We start from the raw sequence: 23,550 nt of genomic DNA, 5'->3' as shown, positions 1-23,550 counted from the left end.
TCGGGGCGTGCGTAGAGAAGTGAAAGCAACGCGATTGGTTCGGCTGGTTCCTAAACACAGAAAACATCAGTTTCCGTCAACCAGCAGCTCGCTATAGACGCAAAGGCAAATTAAAACCGTGTTTTGAGAATATACCGCACCTGCAAATAATGGGAAGGAGTGTTGTGCACTCCTATACCGCTGTCAGCTGTGTGTTTGTCGCTCAGGCCCGTTAGGCTCGAGTCAGTTAGCGTTAGCCGCCTGGAGCTGTCGTTCACACTCGCGGGGGCAAAATGGTGAGTTTGAGATTTCCAGCTTGTTTTAAGTTAATCGCTTAACAGGTCGTATCTGTGTGGTTGGGGATGGTTGCATAACTAGCTAGCCGCATAGCTGCTCGCCTTGCATGTTGCCAGATTAAGCTGTTTTTGTGAGAGCATTAATACATGACGTTCAGATCGGAGCTCGCAGCTGGATGTCGGCTGTGTGTCAAAACATAGTGAGTAGCCTGCCTTTACTACATGTATAGGTGTGACAGACCCGCCAGCGATGCTCCACAAATACGTCCTTGATAGCTAGCTCACTGGGGTTTGACACACAGCCTTCGTGTAGTATTGACAGCTCGATATGAGCTGCAGACTATGACTAAGGTGGAGAGATTCAGGCCAGCATCGGCAGCCTAATAAGACAGTATGTGAGCAAATATGATACACGCCAATGAAGCATAATCGAGTGTACCTGCCTGTTAGATCCCTGTCTGTAAAACTAGGGATGCGAATCCTAAGGAACTTAACGATTATTATTCCTTTTTCTTCATAATGATTCTGGCGTATTAACGATTCCTGTAAGAAATACTCCCCTCAACAGTCTGTTGCCAAGATGTGAGTGCAGAAATCAGTTTAACACTGCGAAATTCTATAAAAATTAAAGCTGCAAGCAGCGTTGAAAGGGCCCTCAGAGCCACCTCCACCCGGTTTTCTCAGAAATACAGTGAAAGGAGGGCAATATGCATTTAAAGTGGTTAATATAGGAGGAATGTCAAAGTCATTTACATGTGCCAAACTTCCTGGTGGTGCTATGACTATAACTGAATATTGGCATGTAGATGTCTTCAGGCCAGGACTTTTTTTTTTTTTCCAAGCATGTGAAGTTTTGGTGCAGATTGGACATTGCATATTTCAGCATATATTTTAGTTTCAGTCATTTCCTGTTGCCAGCAGGTGGCGCTATGACTATAAGTGAAAATGGGCATGTAGATCTCTTCAGGTCAGGAGTCTTATCAAACGTTTGAATTTTGGGGCAGATCGGACATTGTACGGCTGAGTTACAACAGCGCCATTTTCCATAGTGAAACATCGACCTTTAACAAAAACTCAAGATCTTCGCAATTTAACATCGCAAAGACCTTTAGATTAGACTGACCAAATATAAAGATGTCATTAAATCTCTAGGAGGAGGAGTTACAGCGTAAAACATGCCACTTCCTGTTGGCAGCAGGTGGTGCTTTGACTACAACTGAGCACGGGCATGTGTTCAGGACAGGACTCTTATCAAATATGTGAAGTTTGGGGAAGATCAGACATTGTATGCCTGAGTTAAAGCAACGTCCTGTTTCATGGCGAAACATTACGATTTGTCAGGCGGCCAGGGACACGCCCTTCAACGAAAACTCACGATCTTCGCAATTTAGCATTGCAAAGGCCTCACCACCAAATTTGAAGATGATCGGATTAAAACTGTAGGAAATGGCAAAAAAATCGTAGAGGAAAGTCAAAACGGCTGACTTCATGTTGCGTTTAGGACTTTGCTCCAAGATACTTTTTTATAGGTATTGGGACATTACATGCATGTAGCATATAAAGATGTCATTAAATCTCTAGGAGGAGGAGTTACAGCGTAAAACATGCCACTTCCTGTTGGCAGCAGGTGGTGCTTTGACTACAACTGAGCACGGGCATGTGTTCAGGACAGGACTCTTATCAAATATGTGAAGTTTGGGGAAGATCAGACATTGTATGCCTGAGTTAAAGCAACGTCCTGTTTCATGGCGAAACATTACGATTTGTCAGGCGGCCAGGGACACGCCCTTCAACGAAAACTCACGATCTTCGCAATTTAGCATTGCAAAGGCCTCCCCACCAAATTTGAAGATGATCGGATTAAAACTGTAGGAAATGGCAAAAAAATCGTAGAGGAAAGTCAAAACGGCTGACTTCATGTTGCGTTTAGGACTTTGCTCCAAGATACTTTTTTATAGGTATTGGGACATTACATGCATGTAAATTTCACCTAGGTGAAACACAGCGGGAGGGGCGCTTCGTTGAAATTTGATAGGTGTTGCTGTCGAGCCATTTTGCCACACCCAATTCTGAAATCCATATCAGATTTCAAATTCTCACCAGTTTTGTGAGTTTTGGTGCATGTTTAGGCCCTCAAAAATGCAATTCACTTTGGAGAAGAAAAAGAAGAATAGGGTGCACAGGCCCTAAAAATAATGAATAAAGTCATGGTGACTTTAAAGACTAACAGACATGGTCACCATGATCTATGGTTGTATGAACAACTATGAGAGGATTAAGCTTCTTTTGCGTTTCATATGGGGAAAAAATATTTTGGATTTGGGATGAGTAAATAACTACAGAAACATAAAATACACCATATATGTATTCCAACACCAATGAAGAAAAACCCAAGACAATTGCACAGTAAACATACCTTAATAAAAAAAGAATTATTAATAAGAGTTGTTATTTTTTTGTATTTAAAAAAAAAAAAAAAATGCTAGTTAGACCCCTGTCTGTGAAAATGGAGATGCGAATCGTAAGCAACTTTGTGATTCTTATTCTGATTCTACTTCTACATTACGTTTCCTTTACTACTTATGAGGAAGAAATATTTGTAAAAATACTTTCCTCAACAGTCTGTTGTCAATTCTTGAGATCATTTCTGGTTAAGCAACAAATATAGGACCTAACAAATCAGAGATACTATTTATGAAATTCTTGTAAAAGGTGTATTTACACAGACTGTTTAAATGTATAGTTGACCCAAAAATGAAAATTACCCCATGATTATATACATTTAAAAAAATGTCCTGGCTCTTCCAAGCTTTATAATGGCATTGAATGGTGATCAAGATTTTGAAGCAAATTAAAGTGCATCCATCCATCATAAAAATTGCTACACATGGAATCGATGCGTTTGTGTATGCGTTTATAAACCGTAATCTCTAGCTTCCGCTAACTGTTGTAAGCACGTTCACGAGACAGTGGCGTCCCAGCAGATGGCGTAGGTGTAGTGTGAGCTCTGGTGAGAATATGCTAGTCTCACGCGAACTCCTTTTGGCTTATATCGAAATCCTCTGACTTTTCTTTACAAATCCTCATTTTGTACAACAAAATCATGACCGGTGTTTTGTTTTGCTCTCTCCTCTGCGCTTCTGCATTCGTCTCTTCTCACTGGAGCTTAGGCTACGCCTACGTCATACACTGGGACGCCGCTGTCTCGTGAACGCGCGTACAACAGTTAGCGGAAGCTAGAGATTACGGTTTATAAAGTTTTAAATATAGATATTTTTCTTGCACAAACACATCGCTTCACTTCAGGAGGACTTTATTATCCCCCGGTGCTGTGTGGAGCACATTTCATGATGGATGGAAGCACCTTATTTTGCTTCAAAATCTTGACCACCATTTAAGGGAGTAAATCATGGGGTAATTTTCATTTTTGGGTGAACTATCCCTTTAATGGCATTCCACAGACATTTAGAGGTGGCATATATGTAATCAGTAGTTGGCCATAATTATATAAACTTACATAGATACCAAAGTGCAGTAAACTGTAAAACTATATTGTGCTACAAATCTCCACCAATCAGAGAATTGCGCTGACAAGCAAGTTTGAAGTAACATCAGCTTACTACAGTCTTTGTTGATCAGAATGCCAAATTTTACAAAATGGGATTACAAATGCATAACCTTTTAATGATTTTTTTTTCATAAAATATATGTGTATAATTATACGTCACTCACTGAATTAAATTAAATGTTGAGGAGATGGAACTGAACATCACAAGAAAAATTTGGGTCCAATATTTAAAAGAAAAAATGATAGATGGTTGACATTGGGGATTTTATTTTCATATTCAAAATACAGCCCTTAGGATGGAAATATATGCTTCAGCTCATGATAATCTGTGGTTGTGCTACATACGTTGCATAATGCACAAACCGGCATGAGCTTGTAATCCATGCCACACTTTTGCTTCTGCAAGTTAAAGAAAAATGAAAAGAGGTTTCTTGATAGTGGCAAGATTTAGATTATAGTATTGTCTCCTTACTCTTTTTGTTAACTCATATATTCAACCGTTGTTTGTTTGAGCTTGTTCTAGTATGTGTGTGGGGTGTGTCGTTTCTGCTTGCATTTCGACCCTAAACTGTTTGACAGTATATCTGGTTGTTTTCAACAATTGAGTTCTAGTCCTCTAATTATTTTTAAGCTGCAATAATATTTGATTATGTAATGATTAATCCTTGTTGATATATTGATATTGTGCTTCAGAAGCAAGACTTAGAATCAAGATCTGCCATTGACTAGTGTTTAAGTATGTACATGTGTCTTAATGACTGTAAAGCAAGTTGTGAAACTTCACAGTTCAGCCCTTGTAATACACTGAAGTGAAGAGAGAACAAACAAACTAATAAGACTCAAATATTGACTTGGAGCCATATGTTAGTGCTTAGCAAACCTTTGTGCCTTACAGGTAGGATTAAGAACACAAACCGGTTCTTATTCAGAAGATGATAGAAGTTAATTGGAATTTACTTCTAGTAAACTCAAAGCCCGTGTTGATGTAGGTGAAAGTTTCCCTAAGCTTGAGAGACTTCTTTTCCTCTTATTGCAGGTGGTGTTGTTGAATCCACTGGAGAATCTAAAGACCTACATAAGTAACCGTCCACCGCTGGTCATTTTTATGGTCAGTGTCAGTGCCGTGGCTATCGCTTTCCTCACTATAGGATACTTCTTTAAGATCAAGGAGATTAAATCACCTGAAATGACTGAGGTAGGAAATAACTTGGTTTCGCTCAAATGCGTGAGCTGTGAACCTTTGAAAATACTTGAGAATGTAATAGTTAATAATTAGTAGACAAGTGTTATTTTAGCATTATTTTTATACTATTGTTGTATTTATTGATATTTTGAATTAATTTTTATACGTTCCGTTTTCATTTTAATCGTAGTTTTAAGTTTTAGTAATGTAATTTTTCTATTTCTGTCATTTAATTTTTATAAATCTATATATAGCTTTATTTTCATTTGATTTCAGTTTTAGTAATTTTATTTAGAATTTATTTTAGTTAGGCATCAAGCAACTTTTTTTCTTTTTTTTTTTTAGTTTTTGATCTAATTATATTTTATTTTATTTCAGTTACCGAAAATTATTTCTACTATAAGAAGTTTGCAGTTCCTTGATGGCAAACTATATACATTTGAATGTGTACAGCTATATCATTTAGTGGGGAAAGACAATTGAAACAAGATTGTTTAAAGAACACACTTAATTTAATTAAATTTTGTTTTTCTTTTTCATCTAATATTATGTTGTAATTTATTTCAGCTTTGTGTTTTTAAATAGTTTCAGTTAATAATTACAACACTGTAGTAGACATACAGGTATGATAATGCATGTTCGCCTGGGCATTAATATTGGTCAGGAAATGCTGGAATTTTTTATTTTTTTTTTCCTCTAGGATTGGAACACCTTCCTTCTCCGATTCAACGAGCTTGACTTTTGCATCTCAGAAAATGAGACTCTCAAGCACAACCTGAATGAGTCAATCTCTTCAGAGAGCACAGTGACCAGCAGTCAAACGCGATCCAGCACCCAGTCACCACCCCTGCTGGAGGACCCGGGCCCGATCAACATCTCTGTGCCCATCACATTGACACTGGATCCGCTGAGGCCATTTGGGGGATACTCACGCAATATTACCCACCTTTATGCCAGTGTGCTTGGGCAGCAAGTTGGCCTTGCTGGTATGTCTCTATTTTTTTTTTCCTGTGTGTGGGTTTTTAGTGGAAATGTAACTTGTCACGTGTGCCATATGATAACATACCTCCATGCGGACATTGATTTTATCAGTTTTTTTTGGCTGTTTTTCACATAGACTGTTTCCCAACTTGCATATTTGTACTGTGCACTAAGAAGTTTGCAGTTCCTTGATTGGAGACTACCTATGTTTGAATGTGTACAGTTATATCCTTCAGTGGGGAAAGACCATTAAAACACACTTATATTTAAATAACATCCTCATCATAGATAAAATCGGACAATAATGATATCATACATTTAGCTTATTCAGTTGAAATCATGCTAAAAATAAAATCGGTCTGGCTAACGTGTATGTGCGCTTTAAAGAAAATGCATTTTCAAGATGCAAATCAGTTAGAAAGTTATCATACTGGCCCATCTCTTCCTTATGCTTTGTCTGATGCACCATCATGAAATTGTGGCTTGACCCACAGAACATGAACTTAACTTTCTGATTCATATTTATGTGTAAAACAGCCATGGCCCCTTCTCTGTGGCATACAGCATTTTGTGATTGAGATCATATTATATTCTCAATCTCCCCTCTCCCTCTAGAGAAAAACCCAGAACCAAACCCAGATGTCTTTATTGTTACACGTCGAGTTGTGGGCAGTATTAGCTGAAAAGGAATTTATGGCTGCAAACATTGAAACTCAAAATAATATAACATCCAGGCATGTTTGGTGTGCTATTTCACATACACTACCATTCAGAAGTTCAGGGCCAACGTTATGCTCAACAAGGCTGCATTTATTTGATGAACAAAGTTTGAAAGAACAGCATTTATTTGAAATAGAAATTTGTATAACTTGAAAATCTTTTGTAACAAATGTCATCACATTAATTTCCCTGATCTTACTAACCTCATATTTTAATAGTAATGTACAACATATTATGATTACATTATATTACTTCTCAAACGAGAAAGCCCTACAGTAGACTGCTGTAGTGAAATTTACAGTGAGCATGTTTAGGAATTTTAAGCAGAATTCAGCCTTGTTGGCCTTGTCTATTTTAGTTAAACCGATCAGATTGGAAAGTTTTTTTTCCTCCTCTCTCCTGGTGTTGTGGCTGAACGTAGTCCAGTTAAAACAATGGTCCATTGTGCACAAAGGGATAACAGTGGGAGAGAGGCCGAGCTGAATACCTTATAGGTATCACTTGCAGGCACATCTAAGCTCCCTTTGTTTTGCAGAACATGCTGACACTGTGTGGGTGTGTTTGTGTCATTAAAGGCAGAGAGGCCCATGAAGAGATGAACATCACTTTCACTCTGCCGGTAGCCTGGAACTCAGATGACTGCGTTCTGCATGGTCGTTGTGAGCAGATGGTCTTCAGCACCTGTCTGACCATCACAGCAGCAAGTAATGTCTTCCCAGTCACAGTGTAAGTGTCCATACAAACATATGTCCCAAATCACCTCAATTTTTTTTGTGTATGTTTTTTACTTGCATATCAGGATGTCTATCCACTTGTCTTCTGTAGGGTTGCAGGGATGCTGGAAGATTTTAGAAATACCAGTAAATATTAGTAATATTTGTTCTAGCATTCAGAAGGAAAGCTCTTTTTCACTGTATGTTGAGCCAGATAAGTAGATGTGGATAAATTAAAAAAATAAGATTTTATATATTGGATATGCATGTTTTAGTCCTCTAATATGCCTGGTATGATGGGCTTTTTGTAAATATATGGGCTTTTTGCCATAGGTTTTCATCTGTGTATTTTCTCTGTAAATTTGTTTGTGTGTGCTGAGCAACTAAGACATACGAAATTTTACTCACACTCAGGCCATCCAAGATGTAGTTTTTTTTTTCTTTAGTAGAACAATAAAGAATTTTTTTTAAATTTAAACCATGGTCCTTGGTGATTTATAAAATTCAAGTCAACGGCTTTTGGCACTTGAGAGTCGAAAAAGCATACACAGGCGAGACGAAATTAATACCTGTGGCTCCTGCCGATATATTGAGGTCTGATGAAGCAAAACGATTGATCTGTGCAAGAAAACTGAAGATTATTTACAACATTTTTACCTGTAATCCATAGCCTCAGGCAAACAGTCTGGAGTGATGTCCAGTTTGCAAACGAATCATTGTTCTGAACCGGTTCTTTAAAGTGAACTGGATGAACCTGTTCACCAAATTGGACTGAACCATCTGAAACAATTTGCAACCCGAGCAGCACAGATCTACAAGTTACTCAATCAAAACTCACTTTCGGACATGACTGACAGTCACTCTGACTCGAAATGATCCAATAAACCAGCATATATGATGCTGGTTTTTGCCAACTCATTCAGGGTTCCAGTTACTCCCAACAGTACACTGAACTGAGGAAAAGGTTCACTTGAACTGAAAAACTGAGTTGATGATACAAGCATGCATGAAATGAACACTTAAAGGGTTAGTTCACCCCAAAATGAAAATTCTGTCATTAATTACTCTCCCTCATGTAGTTCCAAACCTGTAAGACCTCCGTTAATCGTCGGAACATTAATTAAGATCTGTAGCGAATCAGCTCACGGGGAAATATGAATAATTAATCATAACTAGTTATAATTAATTATAAATATTTAGATACGCTGTAAGTATTTACTTGACCTCTCAGGGTCAACTGTCTGTCAATTCTAAGAACGTTAATTTCCTGGTTAAGGGAAATAACTTTCTTACTGTACAATTCTACACAGAGCCTGTAGCATAAATCTGCATGATTAAGGGACTCCAGTTATGAGCAAACAATGAACAACGTCAAGTGTGATACAAGTAAGACTTTACAGCCTGAAGGAAACATCAGATTCTTAGTTCAAACGCACCTTTGTAAAAAGGTACCAATGATACTTAATGTATCAATTAATAAAACTAAGTTTGAAAACTTGCACGTCTCGTCTGTCTGAAAGAGAGGCTTGATGCAATCTTAAGGTTCAAGTTGATCTTTGCTGACGTTGTTGATGAAAAAGAACCAGTTTGAGTCAGAGAATCTTGGTGAATGGAAAAGTCAAGGCCGAAGCCTGGCAAGAACTTAGCGGGTTGCAGAAGCTTTCTAGCTCATGTCTTAATTAATTAGAGAAGAGTCCATTTTTACTGTGCATTGTGTCTCTTCCTATGGAAAAGGTAGTGATTTCTTCTACCCACATTCCTTTGGGCAATAAAACCAGTGATATCAGCATTGGTTGCCATGGTGAGGTGTTAAGACGCATTTCGGGGGAAGGGTCCATAGGTCCTCATATGGCTTGTTAACTAAGGGGTGTTACAGAGTATTTGTTAAATATAGCTAACAAAATATATGTTGTGTGTCTGATTGGTCCAGATGCTACAGATAATTAAGAGCTCTCTGACCCTCCATAGACAGCAACGCATCTGAAATGTTCCCAGACAGAAACGTTTAAGGACATCGGTAAAACAGTCCATGTGACATCAGTGGTTCAACTTCAATTTTGCGAAGCTATGAGAATACTTTTTATGCGCAAAGAAAACAAAAATGACTACTTTATTCAACCATTCGTCTCCCCCGAGTTACCGTCTTCCGCCATTTTTGAGAGTATCACAACGCATACACATGCTTTACCCTAAGTGTAAACAACGCTGATTACGCAGATTACGTTCATGCTTGCGCTTTCCCCTCTAATGTAAACAACGCCGATTACATTCTTGGGTACTCTCCAAAATGGCAGAAGATGTAACTCGGGGGAGAATAATTGTTAAATAAATAATTTTTGTTTTCTTTGCGCACAAAAAGTATTCTCGTAGCTTCGCAAAATTGAAGTTGAACCACTGATGTCACATGGACTGTTTTACCGATGTCCTTGCTACGGTTCTGTCTGGGAACATTTCAGTTGCGTTGCTGCCTATGGAGGGTCAGAGAGCTCTCAGATTCCATCAAAAATATCTTAATTTGTGTTCCGAAGATGAACGGAGATCTTATGGGTTTTGAACGGCATGAGGGTGAGTAATTAATGACAGTATTTTCATTTTGGGGTGAACTAACCCTTTAAATGAAGAGGAGAAATTATAGTTTTATGGTTTCTCATAGTTCTGTCTGGGAACATTTCAGTTGCGTTGCTGCCTATGGAGGGTCAGAGAGCTCTCAGATTCCATCAAAAATATCTTAATTTGTGTTCCGAAGATGAACGGAGATCTTATGGGTTTTGAACGGCATGAGGGTGAGTAATTAATGACAGTATTTTCATTTTGGGGTGAACTAACCCTTTAAATGAAGAGGAGAAATTATAGTTTTATGGTTTCTCATAGTTAATGTAAAAAGGGTGAGTTGATTTAAGACTAGTTTATTCACTTTATATGCTTTAGACATGTAAAACATCCACATTTCACATCATTATTGGGTGTTTTAATAATGTAATTGCATATATGTGACATCATTGCATGATTATGTAAACAAAGTGGTGAATCGATTATTTGAACCAGTTCATTGAAGCGAACTGTCTGAAAGAACCTGCTCACTGAAAAGTTTCCCTGTTTGCCTGAGGCTATGAATTACAAGTAATAATGTTGTAAATGTGAATTTTCTTGTACAGACCAATCGTTTCGCTTCATCACACCTCAGTATATTGTCAGGAGTCACTGGTATTAATTTTGTCTTGCCTGATATGCTTTTTTGACTCTTAAGTGCCGGGAGCTACTGACTTGCATTTTACAAATCACCATGGTTCAGCTAAAAATCTTCTTTACTCTTCTACTGAAGAAAAAAGTCACCTACATCTTGGATGGTCTGAGGGTGAGTAAATGACAGCAAATTTTCATTTTTGGGTGAACTATTCCTTTAACTGACCCAGAAAGCCAAAGCAAAACAAAAAGAACATACACAGAGGGCACATAGTTGACTTGCAGCACAGTGCAAATGTGTGTTACATAACTGAGGCTAGTTTTAAGGGTCCTAATTAGAGTTTCCTTCATCTAGAATTAGTAATTCATGCCTTGGTTTGATAATCCTCTGCAGGCAGCCGCCTCACTGTGTCCCAGAGACCTACAGCAATGCCACATCCTCGTACAAGATTTTCACCACAGCACGAGATTCAGAAACTAAGTACACACTGGAGTACAACCCGTTCTGGTGTTACAAAGGTGCCATTGGGAAGGTGTATCACACACTGAATCCCAAGCTCACTGTCATCGTTCCAGATGTGAGTGTTTCAGCAATGATATTCAAACATCTGTATAATTTTCAAATGCCTTGTGAAAGTACAGTACTAATGTATAGCAGACAAAACACCCTAGCAACCACATAGCAACACACACACAAAAAACACTTAAGCCCTGTTCATACCTGGTATTACAATACATTTTCCTGATCACAAGTGGTCAGCCGAGCCGCATTACTGTTTTAAAAAAAGTTGCCAGCCACTGCCAGCATTTTTGATAATTTTCACAAAACTTTCATGGCCCCCAGAACATTTTGTTTTATGAATATCTGAACATGCAGTATGTCAAAAGAAAGAACAGAGACTCTGCCTTTAAACAAACAAACAAACAAAGGAAAAAAAAGCCCTGTTATATTCTAGCTTCATGCATTCTTTTATCAACATTTGAATTGGGGCAAGTTTCATTAACCCTTTAAACCCAAGGTGTACCGCCGGCGGTAAAATGTGCTGTTCACACAGGTAATGATGTTCCGTCTTTTTACTGGTGAAGTGCCATTCACACATCACTTTCAAAATACTGGTAACTACTGAACTATCAACCTTTTTTCTGAACGCGGAATTCTCGCTGGAACGATGCTTTACATTGCAGTCTCTGGTGTTTCTAGTCAAATTGACGTATTTTCCGAGGCGATAACATAACATTTAAACCTATGAAAATGTTTTTAAAAAGCACATGGCACGTCTTTTTTGCAGTAACTCACCTGTCATGGTTTAGTGAGTGGGTAGATGAAGCGGTGCGAGGTTAGCTGCATTGAAAACAGATGAAGGCACATATATACAGCTCACGATCAGGGCGAAGTTTGAGGGATTTTGTCCACAATATGATAAGAGCACACTTTATTTTAACACATTATTTTATTATTTCACACACAGTATTTTAACATAAGTGTTGCAAGCCATGCTCGTTTTCTTCTGTCATCGTTTATGCAAGGCATACAGTGCCGGACACGGACCAATTTGCTGGTTGGCAAAACAAGTACTTTACAGGAATTCCTTAAGTTTATTGCTGTTACTGTGGTAGCCAACAACAGCACAGCTTAACCCTGCCCTGCGCACATTTGCATATTTGGTTATATTGAAAAGGTTTCAGTTTAATGAATTCAATCTATCTTTTTTTTTTTTTTTTTACATGTTGTTGCTTTATCCGAGTCAGAATGTTATGATTGATTGAATATTATGATATATATTTGCGGGAAAAAATCGAACCATACGGTTCTCCACACACGGTTCGGCACGCGCTAGGACCGCGGTTCAACTTAAATCTGACAACGCATCTGTAATATGGTTTGCTATAAATAACACGTAAAACAAACAGGGTTCGGCTAATGTATGTTTCTGTTGATGGATGCGCATTCTGGCTTCCCAGTACATTACAACAGCAGCGATGGGGAGAAAAAAATAAAAAACGTGGACAAAACATTCACTCTTGTTCAATGCAAATGACGTATGCTGTGCAGTCATTTATTACGTCATCACCTGGGTGCTGAGAGCACGCGCGCACAGGTGAGATCTGAACAGCACACGTTGATATCTGTGTTTAAACTAAGTTCATTTATGCTTTGCCAGTTTAAACATTTTCATCCGAAGTGCGCAAACCCACGCCTTAGAACACGCGCAAATATTAAGCTCTCTGAAGTATTGTGTTTAAATGGACAAATTCACACAAAAATTGTCAAAATGCTCGTCTTGGTAAGTATCCTAAAGCAGACATAGCTGGCTGAACGTACTGTATCAGTGCATTCTCTTAAAGTGACAGCACTATTAATCAAACAGCAACAACAAAGAATTCACTCATACAGTGAAATATGCAATGCTGTTTTACATTTCATTACTTTATTCAATTTCTGTACCTAAAAACTAATGTTAGACCTACCTAAAAAAAACTGAAAATCACTGTTTATTTTATTTGTATCTTTACTGGCGAGTCCATGTAACAGTGTCAGTCGCCAGTTGGCGGGTACAACTTTTACGAATTATAACAATGCAATGAAGTGAAAACAGCCAGTTTTTAAAGAGATTAGCTTTTTCTGACGTAAGTGAATAAAATAATCTTGTCCGAAGGCAAGATCATCATGATTAGCTGTTCTGTCATAAGCGACAAGAGCGAATCAAATAATAGGATACAAACGGACTGATAAGGTCAGAGCAGTGTGATGGCCAGCTTGTCCCTAGACACGGTTCTAATAACTTTTGCCTGAGAAGATTTTGCTGCTTCATTTCGGAAGATTAACTTTTCCCTTCTTTATTCTTCATAACCCGAGAATGCGGCGACACATGGCTGGGGTTACAGTGCAGAAACGGTGCAGTGAAGTATAGTTTGAAAGGCTGCGCGTTCGGCTGTACACATACGCTGAGCCGCTTCAGACAGCTCACCAGTAGTGCTTCAACGGACGAAAACACACACAATTATATCAAAATACACGGTTTTGGCAAGTTACCTTGTAAATGTAGCCTTAAATGAGTTATAAAGTCTTAAATGACCGTAAAGAGTTGGGAGAAAATCGGATATGTGTCAGATCCATAGACTGTATCCGCGTCATGTGCATCAGGTTTTAAAGAGACGGCGCTGATTATAAAGACAAACCTGCTGAAGTCTGTCATTGATGTAAATCAAAGAACAAAAGAAAAAGATATATATATAACTAGGTACCATTTTAAAGATTAGAAATTCAGCTTTCGAATGGATCCCACCTTAACCTGTGCTGAGTAGTCCCTCTAAACCAGAGTGTACCCCTGGCGGGCACCACCTAGTGAAGAAAAAAATTATAATCACATTTTTCAAAACCACTGCCTTGATCAACACAAAATAAGTGTAATTTGAATGCTTGGAGTCTGAACTTTACAATGCATGTGGCCACTTTGATTAACTCCAAAGTAGTGCTGAGTAATTTGCTGATAATTTCTTTTTTCCCGTAATTGATGAAATGTTTTTTGTGCCATGTACTCTTAATATGTCAAAAACATCATACAGCTCAGATAGTCATGTGTTATATGTCATTTGAATGGCCTCACAGAGTAGTGTAATTGTTTGGGGCTTTGACTAAACTTGAGCGAGGCATTACTTCTGTGTATGTCACTCAGAAAACAATCATTTCAAAACGGTCAAGGGCTAAGAAAAAAGCTATCTTGGTTCCAGTTTCTGTAACTTTTGATTACTTCATGATATCATCACGAAATGTAATTCACAAACATATTTGGGATTTTTTCTCCTAGCTTATTTCTTTCCCGAGATATTGAATGTCAAATAAGAAAGATATGAAAAATTTCCCTTGAGCACTGATTTTTCTTACATTTTATCACCTATTTCTCAGCAAGAGAATGTCCAAATGTAAAGAAATTTTTTCCCCTAAAAATATAGAAAGATTTCTATCAATCGGTACTTACCTTTTGACTGTCCATGCTAGGTTTTTGGAGTTATGAGTCTTTACTTTTGTGTATGCCACTCAGAAATCAACAGTTTTTAAAATGCCTTCAGGGTGTCAAGGGCTAAACAAAAAGGCTTCTTTTGTTCCAAAATGCTGTAACTTTTGGATACTTTTATGCTATCACCAAAAAAATTGAATCAGATACAGCAAACATGTTGGGGAACATCGCCAAAAATGTATTTCCCCCCTATCTTATTTCTTTCCTGAGATATTGAATGTCAAATAAGATGGATATGTAAAATTTCCCTTGAGCACACAAATTTTTCTTACACATTAATCAGCTATTTCTCAGCAGGAGAATGTCCAAATGTTTTTCCCTAAAAATACAGAAAGTTTTCTATCAAATGATATCTACCTTTTGACTGTCCTTGCTACAGTTTTGGAGTTATGAGTCATTATTTTTGTGTATGTCACGCAGAAGAAAACACCCCTTCAGGGAGGCAAAAATGCTTAAAAGGCTAAAAGAGCAACATTTTGAACAAAAAGCTGAGAAAATTGTGTTTTTGTCAAAGACTATGTCCGGATGGGATTCAGAACAATGATCCAAGCATAGATGGAGTAGATCGCTTCCATCAACACCCCCCAAAGCTTGCACAGTCCTGTACCACTTTCTGGGTCGACATTTCATTCGGTAACATTTAATGACTGAAGATCACGTTATTTTACGTATGCATCTGCTTACATATGCAATTTGTTTCTGCTGCTTCTTCACCGTGTTTTGATCCAGACATTCCGTACTCTTTCAGAAAATGCATAATAGCGCCTCCTACCATGTAACAATGAAAAGACAGAAAGCCGGGAAAATTCGAATAATGGTGAGGCAAACATTGTCTCATAAATGATGAAAAATCCTGTCAATGGTGGGAAAAGCGTTCACATCATTCACTTGTGATCGGATCAGTGAAAACTCATTATAATACCAGTGAACAGGGCCTCAGACCATCTTAGCAACATTATAGTGATTTTCTGAGAACCACCCACAACAAACTAGCAGTGTTGGTGAGTTCTGCACAGACAAACACCATGACCAAATCTCTTTTTTTATTTTATTTTATTGTTTTTATTTTTTTTTTTTCACCTGCTATTTACCCTATTTTTATATTGATTTGTAAATGTATACTTTATTTATTCATTTTATAATATACCTGTATTAAAAAGTGATATCACTTTTTTGATGATTTTTTTGTGTGTAAATTTTAACATCGAGGCAAGTTGTGTTGTGTACATTGTCATATCCTCACTACAATTCATGAGTGCACTCTCTTTCCTGATAGGACGATCGCTCTCTCATTAACCTGCACCTCATGCACACCAGCTACTTTCTGTTTGTGATGGTCATCACAATGTTCTGCTATGCAGTCATCAAGGGCAGGCCAGGCAAAGTTCGACAGAACAACTCCGATTTCTGTCCAGAAAAGGTACGACTTGGTCTATGAGATGATCCATGTGATTAGTCTGCTAGTTAAAGCAAAACTCAGTCTGGTAGAGAAGTTGTGCATTTGCTGACATGTTGATGTCGTCATCCAGCTCACAACAAACAAGTGCACTAGCTGAATTCAAAAAGTGCCTGTTTTTCACACAGGTGGCCTTGTCTGCGGGATAAACGGGGGTTTGAAGGTGGACATCTGAACCGAAGCATATCGCAAAGGGAAGTGAGAAAACTACATGTTGCCTACAGAACCCAGGAGAAGGGTGCAAAAAAAAAAAAAAGAAGCTCTGTGAATGCATTACTCTGCAATGTTGGGTCACTCCAACCAAAGACTTTTAAGTGCCTGTATCTACTGTGTAAATAATTCTAGGACTCTTAAATTCAGTACAGAAGCAGTCTGCCTGAGCTTCCCCCTGCACCCTGTGCCATCCTGTATATGTTCAGTATATCCATTATCAACAGAGGACAGTGTTTGACTACAGATGTTCAGATGGGCAATATCACCTCCACTAAATCCGATCCCTTTTCACACTCGCTCTTTGTGTTCTTAATCAAAACACTTCCTGTTTGATTTCTCTGGAAGTGACCTTTGCCTTGTCATTCCTCTCGTGTCTCTTTGAGGACAGGAAGATGTGTGGATCTCTGCCATGTACCGTGATCAACCTGCTGGTCATGATCTTTGGACGAGTTCTGCTAGAGATAACCGCAGACTTCTGTATGACATGCTTCTTTTATCATCGGAACCCACGGTTTTATTGTGAACATGTCTGACTGAGATGCCCGACTGGAAGTTGACGCAGCGCTCGATTAAATTCCTCTTAAAAGCAAATCAAAACATAAAACATCTTACTCGGAATGTCACCATGTTAGTGAGTCGAGATAAGCTGCCTGCTCTTGGATCGATGGATTTGTTTGTTGAAATCTGAATTAACGCAATGATTAATGGCTTTGGCTTCATGTTTCTGAACACTTCAAATGAATGTATTTGTAAAATCAGCAAATTAACAGCAATGATGCAGCATCGCTCTCTTGTATATTTAACATTGTAGTTTAAAAAAATGTAAATCATTACTGTAGATATTTTTTGTAATCACTTTACCTGTCTTCGTTTTCCAGTTTTGTTTTTACAAAACCATTTGTACCTTTATCCATTTCTCTACCATCCATTGTGTTGCCTTTCTATTGTTTTGTTTCATGCCTCATTTGATGTGTAAGCTATGCCTCCGCAATATCTGTCCTGTCTTTTTGCCTTCCAAATCTTATTTTGTTATTCTTATTGTCATTAGGTTTTCATTTCCACCCAGTGAAATGCATATCATGCATCATATCGCATGAGACATATATTACGAGAGAGTGCTTTCCTCCTCCATTCTGTCTAGTTCAAGCTCCTATTTGGTTTTGCATTGCATCTTTGTCTTCTCCACCTACAAAGTTTCACCGCTCTTTATCGACAAACGCATTTTTCCATCATGACTTGCTTAATTACGGCCCTCATCGGAGTACATCAGCACTCCCCTTCTTTCGCTCTATATTAAAGCCCATAATAAACAAGCATCAGACCACTAATGTGCCTTTGCACTGTCACCCATGTTCACCTCACTGCCTTTTATATTTAAGACCCGTTTCCTCCTTCGGTTCAACCTGCTGTATTCATTTTGAATTGAAAGAAATCCTTATGTAGAGCTCACATGGATTTCCTCACCATTTCATATCCAATTCAGAGTCAAAACTTCAGCGTTGTTTGGGAAAGAGTGGAATTCACTTGTGCTTTTTCTGTTGATGTATTATAGCGAACACTTGTTTGTTTAACTCGCCAAATCCATCCTACAATAACTAGTTTGAAAGATTAAAAAAAAAGAAAAAAAAAAATGCTTACATGCTTTGAAACCTCTTTGAATAGCAATATCTTGCATTTGTACATTTAACTGATGCGTTTGGACTTTTTTTTTTTCTTCATTTTTTTTTTGTTATTTTTTGGATCTTGAGATCAGTTCAAACTATTGAAGGAGCCTTTCTGATAGTGAGAACATTCTGCTTCATAATGCATAATTTCTGTGATCATTAAAGTTGGCCTTTCAGTGCTGCTGGAGGACAATGGAAAAAAGACAACGAATTCCACGAACGCTGCCTGATGCTCAGATCATATTGATCTTCCCCCTCGTCCTTCCTTTGGGCTCGTAGCATTTGAGTGAAGTGTATTTGTAAGTGGTAGAAGGCCCTTTCCTTGTCTGAGCTTGTGGTGCACACTCTCGCCGGTTCCCTCGTGTTGGCGAGAGGCGTCACGAGCCCTTCGACTCGTCATGATGCATGATTGTAAATGTTCTACCTGCTGACCTGTTTGTATGAGGACAATCCCTCTGTTTTTGTTCCGTTTGTAAGATATTGTAGGCACACGCTTTGCTGAATAAAATCTGAGATAACACTGACTTAATGTCATTGATGTTTTGTCTTATTAAAGACCAATTTCATGGTTCAAGTTTTTTTCAACTCCAATTTAATCTAATATTGTTATTTGACTCTAATCTTATAGATCAAGGTTAATAATAAAACAATGTAACATCCATTAGTGGAAAATGGAAAGCAAAGTATTCTCGGTTTGCTAGAAGCAGAGAGCATGTTATAAATTGAAGTGGTTGGTTTTGTGTGGAGGGCATGACGGATGCACTCCGTTCTGTTGAAGGCCATCTGGGTGTAACTAATTGTATTTTCTGTCAATAATGGATTTGATGACTGCCGCAGCCGGTTTACCTGAGGAACGAGAGCTTGACATTTCTGAATCTACTTTCTACTTTATCAGATGAATAAGCAACAATATACACATTAGAGTTTTTTTTTAAAGAATTCATTAATCAAGCTATTTATTGTTATAACTGTGCACTTGTCACACTTTTTTATTTATTTATCATGGTGGGCTTTACTCAGTTTCTATAGAGACATAACGTAAAATTTTTTGACTGAAAACAGCTATTGAACATTTCCACTCTTATTGCCCAGGAAAAAAAAAAGTTAATTGTTCTGGCATGTTGAAACAGATTTTCAAATGTAAACAATAAAACAAAACAATTCATCAAGAAAAATGTAATGGGAAAAACAGTCATACGCTCAAAATATCAGTCAGTTCTCGTGGTCAACAAATATTGTTTTTAACGTGTTTTAGTCATTAAAACAAAAATGATCTACAATAGAAATTCATGAAAAAATACCCTTGTCTTTAACTTTTCATTATATAGTCAACTTTTATCTGAATGTATTACAGTGTGGTTTTATTGTGTTCACTTTATTTTACAATAGCTAAAATTAAAATGTTGTTTGGATAATAAAATTCACTACATCTTAATAAACATTCAAAACCACAGCTTAAAACACACACACAAGATTCTTTAATGTTTTGAAAAAAAGTCTTATGCTCACCAAAGCTGCATTGACATGATCAAAAATACAGTAAAAACAGTAACAATATGAAATATTATAATTTAAAATTACTGTTTTTTTTTTATTATTTTAATATATTTAAAAATGTCATTTATTCCTGTGATGTCAAAGCTGAATTTTCAGCAGTCATTACTCCAGTCTTCAGTGTCACATGATCCTTTAGAAATCATAAGCTGATTTGGACCTCGAGAAACATTTCTAATGATTATCAATCTTGAAAACAGTAACCGTGCTATACATTTTTGATGAATAGATCTTTAATGAATAGAAATTTTGGTTTGAAATTGATTTTTTTTGTAGTCTTACATTTTTCTGTAAAAAACAAAACAAAAAACTAACAAACAAGCAAACAGTCTCTCCAATATATTAGCAAAATTAAAATGTGTTAAAGATTTACTATACATTATATCATATTTAGCATATCCGGATGTTGTATATTGCACCCCATAAGTGTTTTTCTCTAGGCCTATGCCTGCTCCAAGTTAGAGTTTCATTTATATATTTTGTAATATAGATTCAAACAATTAAGATTCATAAACATACAGTCACTCAAATGCTTAAATATGTTTGAACAGTAAGATCCCACCTCAGGAGAAGCACATAGTCTGTTGTTTAGACGTCTGAACAAAAACTCTGCAAGCAGAAAAATACACCTGTCAGTAACTCCACGTCAGTTTTTTTTTCCTCGAATACCTCAGGGATAAGAACTTTTTTATTGGTGGCATAGCATGCTGCTTCCCAACTATGTTTTCCCCACTGATCTATATAATAACTGGATTGCACATTGCGTATTATAGATCAGTGTTTTTTCCTCCAGGTAGCAATTCACAGATGCCCACAGTTTCCAGTGTTCGTGCTTCAATATTTCCAGGTTGGTCGGTGACTGATTAATAAGGAAACTGAATTTAAAAATCACGTTTTAAAACTCTTAGGTATTTTTATATATTCTTATGGTGTCACAAACACAGTGTTTAGCACCTGGCGTCTCTGTATTTTGTTTCACATTCTACCCAAAGTGACAATAAACGCACTTTTGACGTTGACTGTCTTTTTGTGTTTAGTTTTAACACAAAGATCGTCTCTCTTATTAAAAAACAAACAAAAAAAAAAAACAGTACACACGTGTACTTCCTCTTTTCACCTTGGAAACCTGCGCGCGTTTGGCCGGGAGGGAGCACGTGCTCAGCTCTCCAGCATCTGCTGCGGTGGGAAGGTGTGACCTCAGATTTTCCCCTCGCTCGCTTCGCACTCTTTTTACAGAGTTGTTGGAGATAAACTACTGCAGGTTGGTCGGTGACTGATTAATAAGGAAACTGAATTTAAAAATCACGTTTTAAAACTCTTAGGTATTTTTATATATTCTTATGGTGTCACAAACACAGTGTTTAGCACCTGGCGTCTCTGTATTTTGTTTCACATTCTACCCAAAGTGACAATAAACGCACTTTTGACGTTGACTGTCTTTTTGTGTTTAGTTTTAACACAAAGATCGTCTCTCTTATTAAAAAACAAAAACAAAAAAAAAACAGTACACACGTGTACTTCCTCTTTTCAGCTTGGAAACCTGCGCGCGTTTGGCCGGGAGGGAGCACGTGCTCAGCTCTCCAGCATCTGCTGCGGTGGGAAGGTGTGACCTCAGATTTTCCCCTCGCTCGCCTCGCACTCTTTTTACAGAGTTGTTGGAGATAAACTACTGCGTGGCTGTCCTCCACAGAGGCCACCAAACCTCCAAGCACACGCGCTCTCACAATAAACACCTTTTTGACACCTGCTACATTTTGTGGGCGCGCGCAGCTTTGACCTTGCCAATGAGGGTTTGTGTCTGACAGCTGAGAGGCATTTGGAAAATAAATAACTTCTACTGGTGGTTTCCATTGGAAACATCACGTCTCAAGGTAAGGCACGCTCTTGTTGTGTTTAGACCATCTGTTTGTTTCCCTTTATGATGTTTGGTTGGGAATAAAACAGTTGTTTTTGAACCAAATAAATGAAATTGTCAAATTCGCGGGTTTGATTCAAGCTAGAGATTTTAAAGAAGGTTTTCAGGATTGATTAGGTGATATTAAACCATGTGGGACAACTTCACTGAGCCATTTTTGGTTCTTCTAACCATCTGGTGTGATTTTAGTGTATTTTTGAAGTAATTTCACCTCACTTTTCACACAGGTGTTCTAGTATAGTATAGTTCATGACATTAAACATGGTCCAACTAGAAAGTGGTGCAAAACTTTTATTGTTGTTTTATCACTTAAAGCAAACTTCTCTTTGTGGAAGGTTTCGTTTGAAAAGTGTGTTTGCGCTATTTTTCTTGTAAATAAATAGCACTTGGCCATGATATTCATAGATTTATAAGTGTGCAGATACTTTTTTTCTTTTTATGAGCTTGAGTTGATTTTATTGGCTTGAGAGTTTTATTGACTGAGTTTCTGCCATTTATTAAACAAGCTAGTAAAACTGAAGTTATAGGGTGCAGTAATTTGATGGAATAATGCCAAATTTACAACTGCGAAGAAAGGTGGCACAGAAGCACTTCTGAAGTGTTTAGTCTTTACACAGACGGATGCTGCTAAAAGGTGGCTTAAATGCTTTTACACAGCAGTCGCATCCTTTAAACAGTAGTTTGATGCTAGGGACTAAGGTGGGTCAGAGCAGGCGTAATTTAGCCTGGCTTTTATGCACCATTGCAGACTTCTGAGAAAGCGCAGAGCAGCCTTAAAGGGATAGTTCACCCAAAAATGAAAATTCTGTCATCGTTTACTCACCCTCAAGGAGTTTCAAACCTGTATGAATGTCTTTGTTTTGCAGAACACAAAGGAAGATATTCTGAAGAATGTGGGGAACAGAGCAGTTCTGGGGCACTATTGACTTCCATAGTATTTTTTTCTCCTACTATGGAAGTCAATGGTGCCCCAAAACAACCTGGTTACAAACTTTCTTCAAAATATCTCCCTTTCTGTTCGGCAGAACAAAGAAATGTATACGGGTTTGGAACTACTTGAGGGTGAGTAAATGATGACAGAATTTTCATTTCTGGGTGAACTATCCCTTTAACTTGACTGTGTAAAGATGCTTCATGTTTTCTTATATTATGCCAAATTTACACTGCAAAGGTGGCACAGAAGTGCTTCTGAAGTGCCATGTGGGTATCTTTACACAGACTGTATAATGCTGTTTAAATTTACACCACAATGGTGGCACATAGAAACGTCTGAAGTGGCATTTAGGTATGTTTACACAAACTGTTTAATGCTGCTCAGAAGTGGCATAAATGCATTTACATAGCATTGAATGATAACCAAACACTTTGATACTTGGGCTGAGGTGGGTCAGAGCAGGCATAATTTAGTCTGGCTTTTATGCAGCATTACGTCTTTACACAGAATTTTGAACAGGCACAGAGCAGCCTTAACTTGGCTGTGTAAAGATGCTTTGTTTTCTTATATTATGCCAAATTTACACTTCAATGGTGGCACAGAAGCACTTCTGAAGTGGCATTTAGGTGTCTTTACGCAGACTGTTTAACGCTGCTCGGAGGTGGCTTGAATGCATTTATGCAGCAATTACAACTGTATACTTTCATACTAGGGGCTGAGGTGGGCCTGAGCAGGCAGAATTTAGTCTGGCTTTGCACCACTGAATTTTAAGCCAGTGTCCTGACATTTCATCCTACCCATCAGATTGTCCTACCAGGGCTCAGTGCGCATGTGCACATCAATATTGCGTCAATTTTGAACAACACATAATTACTGTATTTGCATTACTGTTAAGGTAGGTTTAGGGTTGGGGTAGGTGTACGCGTTAATAAAACATAATCTGATGGGTAGCATTTTTTGTTGTCGCATTGTGCTACCTACTGTTTCAATGGCAGGTAGCGAAATCTGACAGTGTTGCACAAATCATCACAGAGCAGCCTTAACTTAAAGTTTTGTAAAGATGTATTTATAGTTATTTACTGGGGGCTTCAGACACTTTTCAGATGCGGTCTTTGCAACTGGCGGTCTCCCATGCAGCTTAATTGCATGACCACCAGTGAACATACTTATTC

The 23,550-nt window shown here is 37.9% G+C and overlaps 2 protein-coding genes across 3 annotated transcripts in view; both read left to right on the top strand.

Annotated features, from left to right (window-relative positions):
* Positions 1–15: 15 nt before the first annotated feature.
* On the top strand, positions 16–18,499 carry LOC107587695 (transmembrane protein 248-like). The gene is made up of 7 exons (XM_016275576.1): positions 16–275; positions 4,880–5,038; positions 5,727–6,012; positions 7,303–7,453; positions 11,018–11,201; positions 15,919–16,062; positions 16,227–18,499. Exons 1-7 carry the CDS (start codon positions 273–275, stop codon positions 16,245–16,247), a joined length of 948 nt encoding a protein of 315 aa, XP_016131062.1. The 5' UTR covers positions 16–272; the 3' UTR covers positions 16,248–18,499.
* A 2,572-nt stretch (positions 18,500–21,071) lies between these two features.
* LOC107587692 (double C2-like domain-containing protein beta) overlaps positions 21,072–23,550 on the top strand; it is a 251,064-nt gene continuing 248,585 nt past the window's right edge. For both annotated transcript variants that reach the window (XM_016275571.1, XM_016275570.1), the window contains exon 1: positions 21,072–21,400. The gene's annotated coding sequence lies outside the window, so the exon portion shown is untranslated. The remainder of the gene's footprint in view (positions 21,401–23,550) is intronic.

This window comes from Sinocyclocheilus grahami, unplaced genomic scaffold (assembly GCF_001515645.1).
Source record: "Sinocyclocheilus grahami isolate Dianchi unplaced genomic scaffold, SAMN03320097.WGS_v1.1 scaffold95.1, whole genome shotgun sequence".
NCBI classification, from domain to species: Eukaryota; Metazoa; Chordata; class Actinopteri; order Cypriniformes; family Cyprinidae; genus Sinocyclocheilus; species Sinocyclocheilus grahami.
This window is presented reverse-complemented; position numbering and strand designations above follow the sequence as displayed.